A 17,158-nucleotide genomic window follows, 5' to 3' on the forward strand; every position below is an offset into this window, starting at 1 on the left:
TAAATGTGCTCGTGTGTCTGTCGGTGTATGGAGATAATTACATACCTCTGAGGCCTAAGTACAGCTGGTGTCACGTCGTACCTTAAGCATACAGTTATTTCATTTTGAGCCATTCACTCTGGAGAGTAATTACTCATCCCATAACTTGGTCATAAAAAGCAGAGCTCACTCAGTGTTCCAGCGACTGTATAGCAGAGGTAGAATTTTATATGGTACTTGTGTAAATCAGATCATCAAAACAGTAAAAAGTGTTAAAACTATGGCAAGTTATATAGGCTTCTGAAGCTTTTAACTTGTAACCAGACCACACGGAAAGCAGCCACTGCCACAAATAACCCCGCTGGGGAGCAGAAAGTTGAGAAGATACCGGGAAAGCGCAAAAGCTGAGGCTGGATGTTACCTAGACCCATCTAATCTCTCCAGACAACAAGGGAAACCCAAGGCTTGCTTCCTGAGGTGGGCAGACCTTTAAGGCTGTGATCTGATAGCAGAGTGACCAGAGCAAGGAGCCCCCATGGGAGGCTCAGGTCTTCCCACAGCAGGGCTGTGAGCTTCTGTCACATTGAGCCTCTTGGAGAATCTCCTCCAGACATGCTGCCGTGTCTCCTCCTGAAAAGCATGCTCTGATGAAAGAGGAAATGGGACTGGTTTCAAGCCAAACTCACAATGTCACCAATGTTAACTGAAACTACGGGGTTGTTGTTGTTACTAAGGACAGAAGATATCTTCAGCTAAGCACAGCACCAGCTCCAAGGAGCAAAAAGGCGCTAACTGCATCATGGGCTGTATAACCACTACTTTGTGGAAAGATGGCTGCCACAAATTCAGAAGTCAGGAGACACTACTCAAGTACCTGTAGGTGCACCACGGGCAGCCTGGTGCTGCTGCATAGGGAATTGGGCATCTCAAACAGAACAAAATGTCTTTCTCAGGTGAGCAGGAACATAAAAACCATGCTTGTAACACAAGACTGGCACTTCAAAAGTGGAGAGGTTTATACAAATTTCAAATAAAAGCTGACCCAATCCTGACCCCCCCCCACACACACACACATACATACAGTAAAACACCAGAAAAAGATGGTGTGTTTCCAAGACTACCTCTAACAGAAAGAACTTTACACAGCAGATGCTTGGCTTGGATTTCTTACATCCATCACTCTGGCCTGCTACTCTTCTGCTTGATTAATGAGGGAGAAAAGATTAAAATGATGGGGGACAGGGGACTGACAAGGAAGAGGCAAGAAGAAACAATGCTGTGCAGACTGAATTGGCCCACACTGCCCCCTGCATATGGCACTATGGCAGGCAGGTGTCTACTCTGACCAAGGAGAACTTCGGGAAGGAGAAAAGTGACCTCTGCACTCAAGGGAAAGAAAGACTGCCGCTAATCCTTCACACCTCCCACTCACCTGCAACCTGCCACTGGAAACGGAGCTGTTTGCTCTTTCCAAATGTCAGTTTCTCAACCCATATAATTCAAGCCCACATTCCAATGCATCTAACATTGGTAAGGAACTTACTATATGCAGAGTAGGGAGCTCTCATCGTCTAAGAAAGTCGGTTGCAAATACACCTTCTGTGGAATTTGGGAGTAGCTCCAAGTGACTACAAATATAAAACACGGAAATACCTTTCGACCGTCTAGTTCTTCATGTGAGAGGGTGGGGTATGGCTCAATGAGGCAGTGCCTCCTTCTGGACAGTCGGAAAAATAGTTCAAGGGCAAAACACCTCTCTTTCATTGCATCAGCAAGCTTTACTGAGATCCAACCATGTGTAGCTGCCCTAGGACACGGGGCTAAAAACACACAGACAGACAAACAGACAGACATGCACTTTTCTGCATCCATGGACCTTACACATTACAATCTAACAGGAGAAATGGGAGGGGAGAGACCACCATCAAAAAAAAATCATTTAGGTTTCAAAGATTTTTTTTTTTGCCAGATTTCAAACAAAGCACAAACTACGAAAAGTGGGGCACTCTTGGTGGCAGTGCAGCTTGGACACAATGAAGGACAAGAGAAATATTTATGCCAGAGGCAGATGAGGATCAGGGGTGGTACTATGAGCAAAGGAAGCCCACTGAAGGTTCCAAAACCAGCAACCTACTGACTACAATACATGCAGAATCTAAGAGCTGATCTCCTCCTGTTGTAAGATTATATAGGCACACTCACTTTGTGTGTGTATGTGTATGGTCTGTTCTTACATATCATGAATATATACAAGTACAGAGCAACTCAAGTTGTAAAGAGCTTTGTGGCATGAAGTAATTCAGAAAAGCCACTAACAGAGCAGCGAAGGTAAAGTGCCCTAACCGTATACAGCTAGAAAGAATGTGGAGGCTCCGTCATCATGGCTGTCCAAGGCACAGACATAAAAACACCCAACAGATTTGAAACAGCAGAGCTGCCAGAGCAAAAGCAGTCCAGAAAAGGGCACAGCCAAGACAGACTGGGCAAATGAAAGTGGTGGTCATTCCATTTCTGGATAACCAACCCTGTTGCAAAAGTCAAGCTTTGGGAGTACACCAATGCTGTTAAATTCAAAAAAAACAAAACAAAACATAAAAATACTCCTCTGGTAAATCCCATTGTACTCTGAAACTAAGTCTTAAAATACAGGATCTTACAGATGCCCTGAAGTTGTGTGAGCTTTTGGAAGTCATCACTGGGAGGCAGTTGTCAAAAGACTAAGTTTAGTTTTCCAAATTGTGTTTGGGTTTCCTCTATGGGGAGGGGAACTCAGTCACACCTTGTGGCTGTTCTAAAACTCCCTTCTCCTGCTGGAGCCTACCAGAGGATGACAGTCTTTATAAAAAGTGAACTATCAAGTGAGAGGGTAAGGTATCCATCATGCCAAGGATCTCCTGGGCAACCCACAAATCCTGCTCTGCATGGGAGTGAGCCAGGCTTTCCTACTCAAAGTTGTAACCATCCAATAAATGAACTGCTTTCAAAATAGCTTTTGGGTCAGTGGGGGGGGGGGGCACAGCGGGGCACTTTATAAAACAGTCCAGTACCAAAACCCAACCGTCTGTCCAGTATTCACATTCTTACTGAAAATACATTAAAAAGTTAAGTCACAGCAACACATACTCAGAAAACTGAAAAGAAACAAAAACTTAGAACTTTTTTTTTTCAGTAAAGAATGTTTCGCACACACCCCAGGCCTGGCATATGATCTATCATCCATTTAAATGACAGTTTTGATGTCTACTATACACACACTGACTGATACTATTCATAGTTGGCTGTCCTGGATTTAAAATTCACCAGCATTTTTTTTCAAACTACCAGATTCATCATTCATTCTTAAGAAGATTTTTGTACAATGGCAAACTCTAAACGACCTCAGAACCACATGTGGCAGAATATTTTTACATCTGTTAGCACTCTGCCTTTCAGTCCATTTGATTAGCTAACTGATGCTCCCCTCATCAAAGATGCATAGAAATCTGCAGTCTGAGATGAGATTAGGCATACTGATTTCTCCTAAGAAACTGTCATTCATTTCCTACAGCGTTCACATTAAAAACGAATTTCAGGGCTGAGTTCTCAAGTTAGGTTGATCTCTTCACTAACTAGAATTTCATAACCTACAGGTCTACTTACCTTCACTGGACAGAGACCATTCTTCAACCTCAGTTGCACCTACGTAACCTACCAGATTGTGCACTGCTAGAATTTCCAAAGAGCCAGTACAAAGGTACTCTGGGGCAAGAATGGATGCCAGGCACCGCAGTGGGGGAGCATGCCTGTAACACTGGCAGGTGGGAGGCTGGGAGGAGAGTGCCCAGTTTGAGGGCAGCACCTTTTTAAGCCAATTTTTACAAGATATTTAAAGTTTTAGATGTGCCCAATAATGCTTCTTAACAGAATTAGGTTCAAAATTCAAATCTCAACTGTTAGGAGGACAAGCCAAAAGAGACTGCTCCACAACTGTGAAGAATGTATTAAAAGGCAAAAGGGAACTTGGGCAATTAGTCTGCGGAAACGCAGCAGATATTGCTAAAGCAGCCATAAGGTGGATTGTCATAAAAGACATCACAAGACAGTCACAAAAGGCATCAAGGTAAATTGTTACATGTCAAACTTTCACACACACACAAGGCAGAAGGTCCCCTTGCCCTGGATGACAAAACAAAACTACTTTCAGGTTCCTAAATTCTGTCTGTCATTGTTTTATAGACAGAACCTCCCTCTGTAAGCCCAGCGTGACCAAGACAGAACCACCTAAACTGAACTGCCTCCGTCTCCTGAATGCTGGTGTTCAGGACCTCCTACTGTAGCATCCTTACTAAAAACAAAAGTACTATTGCCCAGGCTTTTGGAGATCCCCACTATTTGCAAAACAGCTTCAACAAAATACCTTTTGAATACACTGCTAAGAGAGATTCACAGACACCAAAGAGAAATGGCTCTGACAAGTTCCAAGGAGGATGTCACTCAAACACTCTGCCTGCATGGTTCTAAGGTCCACCAGTCTAACCTTTAAACCACATCTTGTTTTGAATCAAGCTTCTGAAGGCAAAACTGACACTATGTAACTTACTCAATAAAGCTGAATTAAATTAAGAATCCAAACAATAGTCATTTATCAACTACCATGCAATGGGTTATAATGTTCTATCAGTCATATTGAAGCTCATAAACATACTCTGCAGACACCCTTTGATGTCACCTGGTCACTCTCTAAGCTACAACAAAGTAACTCTCCAAGGTTAGCTAGAGAAAGACCTTCTATCTGAAGACATACAGCCTCTGCTGCAGAGAGACAACATGGGAATATCACCACACTGTGATGTATACATCAATCCAGCTCCAAGACTTTCCGGTTGTGATCAAATGTTTGCCTTAACCATGAAAGAAATAAAATACTCTTTGATCCAAATGTCCACCTTGCTCATTTCCAAGATGCCAGGCATGGCGCCACTCACCTGCAAACCCAGTACTCAGGAAAGAGGCAAAGATGATGGCAAATGCTGAGCTATTCTCGGCTGCTTTGACAGGCCCTGGCTAAGCATCTCTGATTTACTATATGAGAACGTAAAGCTGAGTGGAGCAGTGCATGCCTACAATCTCAATATTGAGGTGGTAAAGGTGTGAGGCCATGAGTTCAAGGCCAACCTGAGCAATATACAAGACTGCCTCGAGAAGGAAGGAAAACTACAACTATAAAACCACAATATAATCTCTGAAACATCCACTTTCCACTAAGCCATTCGACCTGAACTTTTTATAAAGTGAATTTCCCAGAATTCATCCTTAAATACCTTAAAGAAGAAATCAATTTGATTTTATATCATCACATTGTACTGCCTTAGGAAGGCAGGCGTGTCAGGTCAGCACGCTAACATTAGCCTTACATTGGACCACTTTCTAGAGAATTCGGGACTGATCGTCACTGCCACTGCTGGAAGTCACAGCCTCATCTAAAATACACCGCAACCCGGCCCTAAAACACACGCGGCTTTCTGTGCACCTTTGCAGAAAACGTCGGTACGACCCTCCTCACCGAACTCTCTGCCATTTCACACCATGGCACTTTTTATTTCTTTCCAAAGTTCACTCTGACACAAACCCTAATTTCCACTTTCAGTACAGCAGACAGGTTTTGAAAGCACAGATGTATCTGAAAAGTGTAAGGCTCAGTTTGCAAAGGTGAGCTCCATGATGCAGCTAAAAAATATGTAGACTCTAGGCCTGGATCTTGGGACTTTGACCGTTTAACAAATCTGAATCCACAGACACGTGAAGCAAAGGAAATGGCAGGGAAAAGCGCTGGGTTTGGGTTTTTTTTTTTTTTTTTGGAGGGGGGGGTTGGTCTGATGATACCTATAATTATATAATTCATCTTGGACCCCACAACCTCAGCAGCAGTGGCAATTCTAAAATCGCTGAGGCACATGAATGAGTCACGTAAGCTTTGCACCTCTTGGTACCACCACAAAGCCCAAATACTGAGCTAAATATATGTCTGACCCAATAAAACAAGCTTTAAATCTTTCTTCTCTCTAAAAAAAAAAATCTCTATAGCACATGTTTCAAAATTTATTATTTATGATGACTATTTTTAAAAGCCATTTCTTTTTTTAAAAAATGAATTATTCTTTTAAAAGTACAAACTAGCAGAACATTGTAGGACAGAGTATATCTCAAACTTAGTTAGACTGATGAAAACTTAAGTTTCCAACATCGGCCACCAGTCCCACCAAGTACTGGCCCTATGCCACCATGGCCTAGTGCCAGACTGATGTAGGGCCAGGCTAAAAATAGCAGCTAAGCAGCAGCTGGAACACACAGGTCCCTCTGACCTCAGCTTATTTCCCTAAATCAAGGGAGATGGGGGGGGGGACAGCAGAGGACTGGAGGAGAGGAGGAGGGAGCAGAGGGAGGAAGAGATGTGGAGAGAGAAGAAAACAGACCAGGCTCAGGAGCTGGCTCTCACCGGCAGCTCCATCATCCCAGACCATCTGCTGGTCACCACTGTCCAGCTTCACCAACTGTCCAGAAAAGGCACAGTCCTCTATAGGACTGACTGAGTTGCTGGCTTGAAGAATCAAGATAAAAGTTACACAGCTGATATTTGGGGATGGAGAGAGGGAAAAAATATGATCCATCAGAAATAGAAGTCAGCTTACAGGATGCTATTTAAAAAAAAAATCCTCAGGAACAGGGCAGGGTTTAGGTTACTTACATGGAACAGTCAGACTATACGTTTCTAACCTCTGAGATAAAGGATTTATTTTACAACAAGTGTTCAGAAAGCCATGAGCATTCCTTTTAGAAACCAGTTCATGAGCCAGACATGGAAGCAAGCACCTTTGATCCCAGCACATGGGAGACAGAGACGGGGGTCTCTGAGCATGAGGCCAATCTGGTCTACAAATCGAGTTCCAGGACAACCAGGGCCACACAGAGAAACCCTGTCTGGGAGGGATCGAGGGAGGGAGGGAGGGAAGGAAGGAAAAAGGGAGGGAAGAAGAGAGGGAGGAAGAGAGAAAGGACGGAAGGAAAAAGGAAAAGAGGGAGGAAGAGAGGAAGGGAAGAAGAGGAAGGGAGGGAGGGAGGGAGGGAGGGAGGGATGGATAGAGGGAGGGAGGGAGGGAGGGAGGGAGGGAGGGAGGGGATGGACACCAGGAGGGGAGTACAAAGGTCCCTGAAGGTAACACAGCCTTCAGTCTGTCCAAGTCTTTATTAAGAGAAGCCAGTACCTTCAAAAGACAATGTCCTTCATATCTAAACTATGAAACATCTGCACTTCACACATGAAGATGTTAGGATGCTGGCTGCCTCAGCAAATAAATGTAATAGATAAAATGATGTAGAGAACTCTAAATTTTACTGACATGAATCAAAAATGCAGAGGCAAACATGATGATTAGCCGTTGAAAGAGTGCTTACTGCAGAGCTGGAGAGATAGCCCACTGGTTAAGAGCACTTGCTATTCTTGCAAAAGACTAGGTACCGATTCTTAGCACCCACACTATGGCTTGCCACTGCCTGTAACTTCAGAACAGGGGATCACAAATGCCCTCTTCTGGCCTCTGTGGGCAGTACATGGGGCATATATATATATATATGCAACCACAACACATATACATAAAACTAAATAAAGCTGCAAAGAGTTATTTTTAAAGACTGCTTACTGCTCTTGCAGAGAACCTGGATTTAGTTCTCAGCATCTATGCAGCAGCTCACACTCACCCATAACTCCAATTCCAGAGAATCCAATGTTTCCTTTCGACCTCGACTTCTACATGCATGAGACGCCCAAAAATGCAAACACATATATGCATTAAATAAACAAACAAACAAATAAATAAACAAGCCTTTATTTTTAAAAAAAAGAATTTAAAACCTGCTCTCAAGGTAATTTTGATAATCTAAAGATAATATCATCTTTATATTATCTTCTTAGGGATATTTCTTATAAAGGCCTAATATTAATTAACAATGAAAACACTTCAAACATACTGTTAAATAAGACAATCAGGCAGCCAGTCACCTGAATTTTAAGCACATTAATTGACTTAATGAGCCTCCAATTTATCTGATCAACTTATTGGGTTTGAAGAACTGATTCAGCTTTGTCCAACCACTTAACATCTGCACAACAACTGCACAAAGCTATAAAATTATCTCATTCAAAGAAAGTCCATTGTTCCACCAGCACTAAGAAGTATCTTTGCTGATCAGTTATTTCTAAAGGGCCTTAAAATGAAAAATGCAATTCCTTAAATATCCTTCAGAGAACTCTCTCTGGAGCACACACACGACCAATGCAATCTTCGAGTTACTCCTTTCTCAAATGCTGAGCTCCTCCTGGAAGATTAGTCACCCAATACAAAAGCTGAAATTCAGTAGACAGGGACTGGTAAAAGACTGGTAAAAGCAGATGCAGCTTATTGTAGGCAGGAACCAGTGGGTTTGGGGGAAGGAGGAATGACTGGCTGTGATGCGGCTCTGATAGACGTTAGCATTTGACCTTCAGGTCTCCATGAAGGCCCTCTAAAAGCAGCATGTGACTGTAAGCTTGAGAATCCTCTAGAATCACACTAAGGACAATCACCGGCAGGGCTGCTGAGGCTTGAAGAGCACTCGCCAAGGAGGCCAGCCTGGTCTACAGAGCAAGTTCCAGGATAGCCAGGGCTACAGAGAGAAACCCTGTCTCAAAAATCAAAATAAAAACAAAGAGAGTAAGGAGAATAATGTCTAGTATATACTGCTAATGGCTTTATAAACTTAGCTTTTACTGTCTTCCTACCAGTAAAAATGTTACAGTCGGCTCTCTCAAGACAAACTGATTCAACAAAAAACTGCCCCAAATCATGAAAAAAAAAAAAAAAATCTTTTAAGAATTTCAACACTTGACTGGAAGGGAAAAAGAAGTGTGTATGGGCATAATCCCAGAGTGCTCTGATGGTTCCCTTTACTGAGGAGGAGGCAGCTTGCTAGTGAGAGCAGGGGCCTGTGTACAAATGTTTTCTCAAATGAAAGTGCAACCATAAACATAGTAAATTCACACCAAACCTCTTTCTTGCATTACATCTGTGCTGTGTATAAGCACTGCCCATTTTTTTTTACTACTGTTATTTTTGCAAGAACTCTTTATTACATGGGTGTCTACATGCACTTCCCTATGCACACACCTGTAATAGTTTTGTGCCAAAGCAGACACGACTTTTCATGGATTTTTATATCATAGCACTACTAATTCCAACATCTACTAATGTTTAGCACTGTTTTGCATGCTATATCCATCTCTGGAGTCCTTAGAATTTAGCCTGAAATAGAAGGCGGTCTGTAAACACTTTTACAACAGTCACATAAAGTAGCTCACCAGCATTTGTATCAATTCACCTTCAAGAAATGCTTGTCCTTTCTGAGATTACCCAACATTCCCAGGGAACCAAGCCAGTACAAGCTGTGGGAACCAGAACGTTGGTATCCTTCTCTGCGACTTACGGCTTGCTCTGAACAATTTCTCCATGTCTGGGCCTCCACATTTTTATCAGAAAAATAAGGAAAGCCAAGCCTGGTGGTTCACAAGGATAATCCCATCACCTGAGAGGCTGAGGCAGGATGGTTGGGAGCTCCAGGCCATTCCAGACCACATATAGTGAGTTCCTATCCAGCCTGGGCTACAAAATAAGATTCTTGTGTCTGTGTGTATGAATTCAAGAAAAGCTGAAGTAAATGGTGTCTATCTCTAACCCCCCCCACACACACACAGACAATGGTGGACTGTGTTCTATTTCCTTCGGCAGAGTCTATATCTAACCCCCCCCACACATACACACTGACACACTGACAACGGTGGACTGTGTTTTATTTCCTTCGGCAGAGGGAAGCATCTGTATGCAGCAGTCACTGAACAGTCTGGAGACAGAGCTCACACTGCCTTCTCTTCAGAGCTTACTTTAGCCCTACACAAGGAAGGAAAAAGAGAAAACATCCTAGTTCTAAAGAAATGAAGACCATATACTAACATTCAGCAGTACACAGAACACTGAGTTGAAAATTAGATACCCAGGCATTTTCAGCAAATCTAACCAACTTTACTGCTTGAGAATCCAGCTAGACTGAAAAGTAGAAGAGCTTTTCCATCAATCAAGATGACTTTTTTTCTCCAAATTATCATTTGATATTAATGTCTTTGACAAAGTCATACTGTTTACTTCAAACGAGGGAGGAACTCAAATATATAGTAATCTGCACACGTGTACAGTCAAAACCAAATAGAGAGAGATAAATATAAATTAGGATTTTTATTGAGCAAATTTTTGTTATAGAATGGTAATTTGAAAGGTAATGAAAAATGTCACTTGCTTTATTTTTAAGACAATCACATTTCCTAATAATTGTACCTTCTTTTCTAGGCTGTATGTCCCTTTTAGCCGAACAATTTAAGTCATGGCAGTTGGAGGTGAATGACTCCCCTATGAGTTTTCCTAACACTAAGTGAGTTGTTTTAGCACATGTATGTGTAAGTAGGCGTCTTTGAGGTACCAAACGCATTCTGATGCACTGAGGAAAATTTGCAGTCCGACACAGAAACAGATAGCGAAGATCCAATCCAATCGTGCAGCTTTAACAGGGATGCCATCTTAAAAGCCAGCCTGTGCTGTGCACGTTACCAGCAGAAATCACACATCCCTAACTAAATGCAGACGAAGAGATGCTGGCCCTGCGCTTCTCCGTAGGAAACGGCAATGGCGAAATGAGCATCCTAAAGCCCAACAAGGACATACTTAAGAGAATAAGAAGCTCCAGTGTTTGATTGACTGCAGTAATTCTCTTCCGTTAAAGGCCATGGCTCACAGGCATCCTGGTGTTTCCAAAAGAATAGCATCGAAGCTACCACTCTCCAAAGAAACGAAATTCAACACAGAAGGGGAAAAGGGAGACAGCCTTTGCAGTCCAAGAGTGTACTCATAACACAGCTATTTAGCAAGGAATTACAAACCCGGCTGCAGATGTGACTGTGTGGAAGAACACTTGTGAGCATCAAAGAGACTCTCCGTTCAACCCCTAGCATAAAAAACAAACAAAACTGCAAGGCTGAAGCAAAAATAGAAATGACTGCTTAACGAAAGTCTTCCAATATTGTTGATGTGTGTGTGTGTGTGTGTACACAGCCATGTGATGAACATACAGTTCGTGTGAATGTGTGTACATCTGATTATACATATGTATGGAGGCCAGAGGTGAACAGTGAGAATGCCTCTCAATCACTCTCCATATTTGTTAAAATAAGATCTATTACTGAACCTGGAGCTCATCAATTCAGCTGTGCAGGCTGTCCAATAAGCTCCAAGGAGCCAACTGGCTCTTGCCATCCTAGTGCTTGGTAATAAATGTATCCTTTTGATGGGAGTACTGATGCCCAAAGTCATGTCCTCCTGCTTCTTCAGCAAGCACTTTACTGAGCCATCTTCTCCCTTCCTTTGTTGGATAGGTGTTCGAGCTAACAGTGTTGTGCCCACTGAACAGATTTCTTCACTGGACCCAGACCAACTAGCACGGATTGGAGCATCACTAAACGCCAAGCACTCCTCACCTACCAAGTACAGAAAAGCAGCAAACAAACGTCTCAAGCCACACGCAAAATCATGTGAATGCTTCCAAAATGTCTTCTCTGCATTTAATTAACTTTCTCCTTAACCAAAAGGCTGGGGGTAAGGTTCAAAGGTAGAGCTTGTTTCTGCACCTAATCCCCCTGCAAAAGTAAATTAGTACACACTGCTACACAAAATTGTTCCCTATTATTTCCTCCTTAGAAGTGGGTGCAATAAGACACACTCCAACCAATCTAAAATACACTCAACTCTGAAAGTGAATTTAGAGTCTCCTCTTTGGTCAATAAAGAAAATAAGAATACTCTAGTAAAATCCAATAAATTAACTGACTAAAGTTTTGGTTCGTTTTAATTCCAATATATATTCTCCTTGTATTTTACAGCATTGACTCCACCCCCCCCAGCAAAAAAGAATATGTGAGCTAATATATTAATAAAATTCTAGCAATATTTTCTCTCCCAAAAATAACTACCAAAGAAAAAAATAGCCAACTGCTTTTAAAATGTAACTCTTTCCTTCTCACAAAAAAAAAAAAAAAAAAAAAAGACTCTGGTTGTGCTTAAATTTGCCTTGATTCTAAATAAATATCTCAATCAAAATAAACTTTGAAAAAAATACATACCAGTCCCTCAGAAAGAACAATCATCTACACACACAGATACACACACACACACACACACAAATAACACCAAAAAAAAAAAAAACCAACAAAAAAAAAAAAAACATTGTAACTCAAAGGTTAATCTTTAATTCTGAAAATGTGGTTGCATTAAGAGAGAAATGTTTGAGAATATTTGAGAAAAATTGCCCAGGTCACTTCACTCCTTTCTCCAGACGCCACAGCTCTTATATGACCTGCCCTTCCTTTCTTTACACTGAAGTCTTCTGTTGTTTTAAAACTGTGTGACATTAGCTGGGAATTTCTTTCTGAAACAAGACCCGGCTGGCTTGGAGCTCACTATGTGGAGCAGGGTTTCCTCAAGCTCAGAAATTCACTGGCTTGCATGCTGGTTAAAGTCTTGTGCGATCACACTTGACCTAAGTTATTTAAAAGGTCACATCTCTTTGCTAAAATATACCAACTATGATTTTGTTCATAGCTGCATGGTATTCCAGTCCAAAGTTCTTGACCAAATCCTACCTGAGAGAAATGAAGACTGAGCCCAGCTTTCACTGCTGCGAAGACATGCAGTGGGCATTCTCATACAGAACACGTTCACTCACCACTATCACAATCACCTATAATTCTACAGATTATAAACGCCTAGCTTTGGTCAAACACACCATAAATATTTACTCCGGCTAGAGATTTTAGTTGGTTTATGATGTTTTCAGCACTCCCCCCCCCAATTTTTTAAGATTTTTTTTCCCAAATAATCTGTCTTTACCTCTGATTTTAAGTCATATACAAGAGGATTAGAGAAAAACCTTGGGGAAGCTGCTTAGGCGTTATCTTAACTGAGATCAAGACTACATACAACAGAGACCCTCCTTAACAAACAGCATCCAAATTTAACAAAAATAAGTAAACACGTTTCTATATAACTTTCTTATAGCCACCGACAAGCAATTATTAAGCAAGTATTTGTATCTAATTTAATAGCACTTGCGTATACAAAGGTTTAGTGTATTGCTGAAAAATCTACCCAGCAAGTTTCATTTCTAACAAGCCCAATTCCTACTGTTCAAGCTTTGGATGAGCCTGTAAGATGAAGTCCAACAACTAGGGTGCCCTATTGTGACCAGCATTCAGGGACACTTCCTGTACAAACCCAAGTTGTCAATTGCAGAAACCTGCTTATGACTTATGACGACACCAACCTAGTAGTTTGTTCTTTTCCATCTCAGGTGTTTTGTTGGCTTGGTTTTGGTTTGGTTTTGATTGGGGTGGGGGTAGGGGTGGGGGTGGGGTGGGAGGGTGACTACAGCAAATCACAATTATAAGCTTCTTAAAGCACACTAACTCCAGCCACCACGTGACGCTGGCCTCCTGCTCCTCATCAAAGGTGGACAAAACCTGGTTCTACATTTTCTATCGCAGTGCCAGCTGCCAGGCATTCATTTAACAGCCTTCCATCTCGACGCTGACTGCCACAAGTAAGAAAACTTGGATGTTAAAGAAACTGGCAGAACTCGGAGAAGAAGAAAGAAAAAACTCGTTTTCTTCAATGTGTAAAGCATTTGTCTAGTACATATGTAAGTATTTCCAAAGAGGTGGTCAAGTCTTCAAACAGTCCTAGAGGTATGCATGCCTCTTCACATCGACCCAGGGCCAACTGCATTCATTCAAGTGCCAGCCCTTCCCCTTTGGGGACTATTGAAAAAGTTACTATTTTCTTTTACAACTTACTGTTCACCCTGGCCTCTTCCACTGATGAAAGCAGGCAAAGCCCACGCTGTGTGTCTGTCTCCTAGAGAAGATTGCATCTTTTATTTATCGCCCCTTGGCTTTATTTTCACAGTGAATTCCTGGCTTAAATGCAATCAGCCAAGAAACCCTCCCTATGTGCTCTCCTGTCATTCCTCATTGCTCACAAGCAGAGTCAAACACAGCAAGGGGAAAGGGGGGAGGCGGGGGCCACGACGCAACATTGCCAGCCAAGCCATAAAAATTCAGACTCCAGTTAGTTATACTCAGAGACCATGTATGCGCTTCCATCGGTTTCAAACCGGCAGAGAAAGAGGAGAAGGTGGGAGGGGGCGGGGGGTGTAACTAGAAAGAATGTTAATTAGATTTTAAAGGGAAGAAAGGTGAGGGGAAGGGTGGATAGCCTCAAAAACCAACCCCCCTCTTAGACAGAAGGAAAGGGTGCTGAGCAACACTGAGGGCTGTCTTTGGAAATAAATGACCATGCAGAAAATCACGTTTTCAGATTACATTAGAATTCAAATTAACGAAACAGGATTAAAACAAATCTTCTGTGCCGGGGCCACTGTCCAGACCCCCACTCCACTCCCAAGGAATAGGATAAAAAGATTTGGACCACAGAGAGAAAAGAACAAGTTAAAAATAAGACAGACTGACTGACTGACAGACACAGAGACACACAGCCTTTCAAATCTATTCTCAAGCATTTGCTTCGGCGCTCATCCGTACAATTTCAACCAGAGTGGGAGGGGGTTATAAAATACGCCTTCAGCAATCCGGAGATAAAATATGGGGACAGGGAGGTTGCGCTGCAGCATTGTTCACTTCAATCCATTTCAAACGTTCCCATAACTATGGCTGGAAAAGATATCTAAACAGAAGAAAAAGAAAAGCCCCGTGGAAGGCAGAGGGATTTGAGAAAACTCTCCTGGTCTGTCAGAGAAAGAAGGGCTGTGCGGCTTTAAATCACAAGTCCTTCTCTCGCCTTTGTCAAATATCTTCTACTTTACAAGCCCTGAAAAGAAATAAAGAGGCTCTTTTGTTTGCTTTCCCCTTTTCGGAGGGTGACAGAAAATTGAAAGGGGCACAAATAAGCCCGAAAGGAGAACAAAGTGCCGGGTGGTGCGGGGCGCGCAGCGTCGCAGGGGCCGCGGGGCCCCTCGGTGCGGACGCCGGGCGCGGGTCACAGCGTCGGACCCCGCTGCCCGCTCCCTCTGCACCGCGCCCCGACTCCGGGCGCAGGCCGAAGTCCGGCGGCCGGGTGCCTCTCGGGATGGAGGAGCGCGAGCGGCGCCCCTCAGCGGCCCGGCCCGCCGTCGCTCCCCGCGGGGGTGGCCCGAGGACCCGAACCCGGACGCCGCGGACTTGTCGCAGACACCTTAAGTAGCCGGGGTATGCGAGACCCGCCGTCCGTCGTTGCCCCGAGCGGAGCGGTGGCCGAGCGGTGTTGGGGGGACTCGCCACCAACCCCCCCCCCGGACCGCGGGGCGCGGAGCGGCGCCAGAAGAAAGGACGCGAGCCGGGCAGCGCAGAGCGAGCGCCCGGGTCGGCATTGTCTGCGGCCCGCGCCCCCTCCCCCGCGCCGCACGCCCCAGCCCGAGCCCCGCGGCCGCCCGCGCCTTTGTCCACGCCCGCCCCGCACACCGGCGCTCAGCCTGCGGGACAGACCACGGGGACACCGACACCCACCGCCCCGCCGCCGAGGGGCGCGTCCTGCTGATTCATTTCCCACTCGCGCTAGCCCGTCCGGGGAGACGGGGGCGGGGACCAGCGGGAGGAAATGGGCGCTCCGCTCCGGGGACCGTCCGAGTCGCCGGCTGCTGCACCGCGCGCCCGGCCCGAGGCGGCCCAGGGGAGCAAAGGGGGCCCCTTCCCTCCCCCACCCCCGAGGGACAGGGGGACAGACCGAAGGACCGACGGCCCGCGGCGGCCCCGTGACTCACCGACTTGCAGGACGTTGTCTACGCAGCCACTCTCCAGCAGCGCTATACCCCTGCGGAAGGGCAGCCGCGTCTCGTCGCCGCCGTCCGCAGCGCTGGCCGCCCCCACCGACGGGGTCCCGGTGCCCGCGGCGACGGCGGCGGCGGTGGCCGAAGTGGCGGCCGGCGAGGATGAGGAGCCGCCGCCGCCACCGCCCGCGCCGCCGCCCGTGCCGCCGCCGCCGCCGCTGTCGTCGCCGGGGCCGCCCGCGGAGCCTCCACCGGTGTTGAAGGACGAGTACATGCAGATCTCCCGCTCGCTGCGGGGAAAGGACCAGTAGACGATGCGGCGCTGCACCGGCTCCGGGATGCGCTCGAAGCGCTCCTCCACGCGCTGGAACGGCCACTTCTCCGCCACCCTGCGCGCTGCGATGTCCAGCAGAGACTCGGGGCTCTGGGTCTTGCCCGGCGGCAGCAGCCCCAGCGCCGCGCCGCCCCCGCACGCCGCCGCCGCCGCACCGCCCGCCCGCGGGCCGGGCCGGCAGGCAGAGCTATAGCCGCCACCCGCGCCGCCGCCGCTGCTGCCCCCGCCGCCGCCGCCGCCGCTGCCGCCGCCCGGCCGGCAGCAGAGCCGTTTCGCGGGAGGAGGCTGCTGTCCGCGCTCCGCCATGACCGCGCCGCTTCTAACCCGACAGCGGAAGTGCCGGGACCCTATAAACGGCACAAGGAAGCGCGACACGCACACGCCGTGGCGACGCCACGCTGCCATCTAGGGCCCGCCGCTCCTTGTAGGGGCACGGGAGGTGTGGCCTATGTCGTGACGACGTCGCCAAGGAGGAGCGCCGATAGGGCAAGCCTAGGGGAGTGGGCGGAGCCTATGCAAATCACTGGGCTGAAACATAAATAGAGCGCTCCGTGGACACGGGGGTGGCGGGGGCGCCCGGGTTGGGTGCCCGGTGGGCTGTGAGAATGTCAGGCTGCTGTGACGCGGGGGGCGGGGCCCAGGCGGGGTTCCCGCGGGAGGGGGCGGGCCGTCTGCCAAGGGGAGGGTGGGTGGGTCTCTGCGCCCCCAGTCTACTCAACTTAGCCCTCCAGCGCCCTGCCTCCTTTTGATGTCCGCCAAGTGAGGACGCTCCTCGTGGGTCGCCGCGGGGCGGGCAGGGGGGAGGGTTCCGGACTAAATGGAGGGTGGACCGACTGCTCGATGCCCCACCCCCCAGTCAGCCGGCCCCGCGGGGAAAAGCCTCTGGGCGGAGGAGGCGCTTTCAAAACAAAGAAATGCT

General features: G+C 46.2%; 1 protein-coding gene across 1 annotated transcript in view; it reads right to left on the bottom strand.

Moving 5' to 3' along the window:
* The window catches only part of ZSWIM6 (zinc finger SWIM-type containing 6), a gene marked incomplete at its 3' end in the record, with an annotated part of 144,580 nt that extends 128,020 nt beyond the window's left edge, over nucleotides 1-16,560 (bottom strand). The window contains exon 1 of the mRNA XM_080933557.1: nucleotides 15,900-16,560. Within this exon, the coding sequence (XP_080789683.1) occupies nucleotides 15,900-16,545 (646 nt within the window). The 5' untranslated portion in view covers nucleotides 16,546-16,560. The remainder of the gene's footprint in view (nucleotides 1-15,899) is intronic.
* Nucleotides 16,561-17,158: the final 598 nt, after the last annotated feature.

This window comes from Micromys minutus (assembly GCF_963924665.1).
Source record: "Micromys minutus genome assembly, chromosome: 20".
Classification (NCBI taxonomy): domain Eukaryota; kingdom Metazoa; phylum Chordata; class Mammalia; order Rodentia; family Muridae; genus Micromys; species Micromys minutus.